The 4,775-nt window shown below is 38.8% G+C and overlaps 1 protein-coding gene across 2 annotated transcripts; it reads right to left on the bottom strand.

Annotated features, from left to right (window-relative positions):
- Positions 1-829: 829 nt before the first annotated feature.
- On the bottom strand, positions 830-3,205 carry LOC121396344 (putative nuclease HARBI1). Of its 2 annotated transcripts, none has more exons than XM_041571182.1 (2): positions 2,662-3,205; positions 830-1,486 (listed from the first exon to the last, which is right to left on the bottom strand). In XM_041571182.1, exons 1-2 carry the CDS (start codon positions 2,932-2,934, stop codon positions 1,466-1,468), a joined length of 294 nt encoding a protein of 97 aa, XP_041427116.1. In that variant the 5' UTR covers positions 2,935-3,205; the 3' UTR covers positions 830-1,465. The 2 variants fall into 2 exon arrangements, with proteins under 2 accessions (XP_041427116.1, XP_041427115.1); XM_041571181.1 differs by having other exon boundaries at positions 2,202-3,200.
- Between the last annotated feature and the right edge of the window lie 1,570 nt (positions 3,206-4,775).

The following is a 4,775-nucleotide window of genomic DNA, read 5'->3' as shown; positions in this document are numbered from 1 at the left end:
CCTGTGCCCTCAGCAGCCAAGAGGGAGGTGGGGGGTGCTTAGGCCTGCAGTAGGAATCACCGGGAAGAGGGGGTTGAAAAGGAGGTTTATGAAATTGAAAAACTATAAAAGGCCAAGTAAACCAAGGATTAAAAAAAAAATCCCCTTAAAAGAGCGCCCCCCCCCCATGATTGCGCCCTAGGCGGCCGCCTACTCTGCCTACCCCTAGTTCCGGCCCTGATCAGAGGTGTCTAAACTTTTTGCAACGAGGGCCAGATTTGATATTGTGGAAATGTTTGGGGGTCAACCATTTAGCCCGGCATTCTTTGAACCATTTACATCATTTAACTACAATTAAGAAATAGCATAGCCGAAATAATTGGGCACATTAGTGAAATGATGTGCCACTTGGATCTATACTGCTACCTGTGTGCTGAAGGTGTTAGCAATAGACACGTACTGGCATGGAGTGACGCACTGATCTTGCATACTTCTTTAGCACTGAAGGTGTCAATAGAAGTACAGAAATGCCAGTACAGTAAAGTAAAGAAGTGTGCTAGAGCAGTGCATCTCTACGTTCCAGTAGGTGACTATTGCTAACACCTTCAGCACACAGGCAGCAGTATAGACCCTGCTACCTCTACGTGATTCCTGATTGAACTGTACTGGGGGGGCCACATTATTCTTAATTCCATGATGGAGGCTGAGGGCCAGAGTAAATTTGATAAAGGGGAAAAATTGGCCCCTGGGCTGCACTTTGGACATGCCTGCTTTACATCTTAAAGTACAAATTAGTGTAGATTTGGCAATCCATCAATGTTGGACATACAGGAGCAACAGCACAGTCGGGTTTTAGAAGGGGGACAGTGACGCCCATTGGAATGCTGTCAAAAGAAGAGTTAGAAGAAAATGGCATATAAATGACATATAACTCTAAATTAAATTAAATAATGAAAAACAATTGAAAAGTTCCTTTCAATTAGCCTTTCTATAACATAAGTAAATTTACTGTAAAGGAGAACCACCCTTTTAAGATTGTTTTGTAAGCTTTTCATATGAATACATTTAACAAGATATCAACAATAAGAATATAAACAAGTTTTACAAAAAAAAATGTAACCTCCCAAAGTCAAGTGAATCAATCAAAAAAATCGTTGAATCAAATCGTTCCTTGTGATAATTGCTTCATTCTGGTCAACATGCATTTGAAGGTCAGTGTTTTCTTCACATGCTGGTTGGATTTCACATACATCATTTTGGACCCTTTGTATAATGATATTATGTAAAACAACACACGCTACAACAATGTAGCACACCTTTTCAGGCGAGTACAGTAGTGACCCCCCAGTGATGTCCAAACAACGGAATTTGCTCTTTAAGATTCCAAATGCTCTTTCAATTATACATCTTGTTGTAGCATGGACTCGGTTGTAGTTTTTTTCTTTTGCATTCTTAGGCCGCCACACTGGCGTCATCAGCCAAGTTTTTAACGGATATCCACAATCTCCTGTAAAGAACACAAACAAAATAATCAAATTCAAGTAGCTACTGCATAAAAAATAGTAAGGTAAATGAAGAAATAAATTACATATTGCAAGGCTATCAAATGAGCCACAGTACAAAGCAGCTAAGCTTAAGGCTCATCACCAGAAAATGAGGTTGGTCTATAATATAAGCTAATGCTACAGGGCACTTTGTTAAAAAATTATACTAGTTACACTTGTTTCTGTGCTGCCCTGTAGTAATTATGTGTATTAATTACTAATCAGCCTTATATTTTGACATTTCTATTTATGTGTATTGTATATTTTGAGTGGGTCCCGAAGCTCAGTAAGTGACAGCAGCACAGAGCATGTGCACTGAATCAGCTGAAAAGAAGATGGGGAGCTACTGAGGCATCTTTGGAGACACAGATCTTCACTGCTAAAGGGCTGTGGTTGTGTACAGTGTTGGTACCTACTTCTTTAGTTTGGCTTTATCTGTTAAATTTATTTTAAATTATTATATTTACATATATAAAGCATACAGTTACAGAGAAAACCTGTGAAACAGAATGCTACAATTAAAATTTCAATGACACACGTTAAGTAATAGTTTACATATATGTTTTTGAAGACAATGCTAATACTGATATTTTAAACATTTTAACCATAAATGAAATTTTTCACAAATGTTTAAACAGTGATCAGTTTCATGTGTTAAAGAAATTAAATTTTTTTTACCTAATAGCCACGAATCTTTGAATTCGCCCTGTTGAAAACGTTCAGACAAAGATGAATTTGACAAGATATACGAATCGTGAGAAGAGCCTGGGAATTTAGCAACTATATCCACAAATTTTAGATTAAAGGAACACACAAGCTGGACATTAATGCTGTGGGAGCTCTTCCGATTTCTGTAAATGTGCTCCAGGTCAGCAGGTGGGCATAGTGTAATGTGTGTACAAACTATAATTCCCACAATGTTAGGAAATCCGCCAATCTCATAAAATTTTCCTTTAACTGTATTCAAATAACTGCTGTCAGAAGGAAAGTAGACATACGATTTATAAACTAACATAATTGCTTTCAAAACTTCATCCAATGAGCGGCTGCAAGAGCTTTGAGACACACCGCCAATCACTGCTATGCAACTTTGAAAGTCACCTTTTGCAAAAAAATTTAATGCCAACAGCAAACGTACAAGGCCAGGGATGGCGTGAGATCTTTTAGTTGGCTTGCACAAATTCACTTTCAGCACATCATACAGCGATAGAATCTCCACAGTGTTTAGCCTGTATCGATCCTTAATCTCAGTGTCCGTTAGGTCCACCAGCGTCACTCGGTCACGAAACATTTTTATCTTCTGGCATTTGCGCCTTTTAACTTGCTTTCCATTATTAAAAGGCTTATCGACTTTTTCCATTCTTTTCTTTCTTAAATGGAAGAAAAACAGTGAGGGAAATATAATTTCCATAATCTAAAAAGAAAAGAAAAACTTTTATTACAACAATGAAACATTCAAAACAGTGGTAGGCCAGGCCACCTAGACACCCTAGCCAACCCATCCATCCTTAACACATTCATTACTGCACATACATACATGGTAGTGAATTACATGTGCAATAATAGCATTCACATGAAAGCCTAGTGCAATGTCCAGTCTAGGGGTTGGCATAACAGGTTCCTCCTCAGCACCATCCTATATCTGTGTCCTAGGCAGCTAAATATCTGCAGCTATATATCTGCCATAATTCAAAGTGCCATGGTAATTTTGCCATGGGATCTAACTGTTACTTTTGTTATAAACAGGGCATTCCTACATCAGTGGCCAACTTCAAATTCCCATGCTCAGCCTCCTGTGTAGCTGTCTCTCATCTTTGACCTCAGTGTCAGATCATGCTCTAATTACCCCCACCAGTAGCAATCACAATAAAAATTAAGAGTTAAGTGACCTGTATAATAGCACTTGGCCCACTGGCTTGTGATTTTATATGTATTTGAAAAACAGGGTATGAAGCACAACATCCATTGGCATTGCCTTAAAACATTTCATTCAGCAGAAAATTATTACACAAGCTTTCAGGGGAACAACCCCTTCCTCAGGTCAAAACACGGTTTCTTCCACACACCACTTACCATCAGTGTGCTTCATACCCTGCTTTTCAAAGACTGAACAATTTGGCTGACTTGAGGGCAGCTGAGGATTGGATGCACCCAGAGCGAAGTAAGTCAAGTGTGGAAGAAACCGTGTTTTGTGATTTTATATGGTCACATAACTCCTAAGTGAATAAATGTAAAGAACAGACAGAGAACTAAAGCAATCAGATGGGTGACTTTATATTGAGGAACTTAGGGTAAACCTGTAAATAACAGAACCCTGTCTTAAAGTGAGAATGAAGTAATGCCATATTTAATGAAAACAACACAACAGGTGCTTCTAGAAAATATAAATATACTAGCCTGTGATGAAAAGAATCTGCAGGCAAAAACAGAGTCCAGTAAACAGGCCAAAGGTCGGGTCAGGCAGCAGGCAACAGTGTCCCGAAACAAGCCAAGGTCAAAACCAGGAAATCTAAATAGAAAATCTAGAATAGACAGGAGCACAAAGAAAGCACAAAGAAACAGTGAATACATACATAGGAATGTAAGTCAATTGCAAGCATTCTACAGTGGCTAAACTGGAGAGTGCATAATTTTAGAAATGCACACCAAAGCATTCTAATCCCACATGATCCTGACAGTATAACAACATTTTTATAGCCCCCCTAGGCCCCAAACTCATATTGGCTCCATTCCCTAATCCAGTGATCCCCAACCAGTAGCTCATGAACAACATGTTGCTCTCCAACCCCTTGGATGTTGCTCCCAGTGGCCTCAAAGCAGGGGATTATTTTTGAATTCCAGGCTTGGTGGCAAGTTTTGGTTGTTTAAAAACCATGTGTCCTGCCAAACAGAGTCTCAATGTAGGTTGACAATCCACATAGGGCCTTCCAAATGGCCAATCACAGCCCTTATTTGGCACCCTGAGAACATGTTTAATGCTGATTTTAATGATTTTTGATTTTGATTTTAATTTTTACTTCTGAATGTTGCTCTCAGCTTCAAAAGGTTGGGGATCCCTGGGCCTAACCACTAAAGCCCCACCCAAGATCTGGCCCTGTTCATTGATGGTTATGGCACCCATAAGTAAAATAAAATGTTTATTTCACAAACTCCCATAAAAATTGATTTGTGAAAAAAAAATGTGCCAGACATTCCCTCTTACAAGTTAAAAAGGATATTGGCCAGAGAATTATTTAAAAAAATACATTAGTG

The sequence above is a fragment of the Xenopus laevis genome, chromosome 7S (assembly GCF_017654675.1).
Source record: "Xenopus laevis strain J_2021 chromosome 7S, Xenopus_laevis_v10.1, whole genome shotgun sequence".
Classification (NCBI taxonomy): domain Eukaryota; kingdom Metazoa; phylum Chordata; class Amphibia; order Anura; family Pipidae; genus Xenopus; species Xenopus laevis.
The sequence above is the reverse complement of the archived record's forward strand: the minus strand, read 5'-3'. Positions and strand labels throughout refer to the sequence as shown.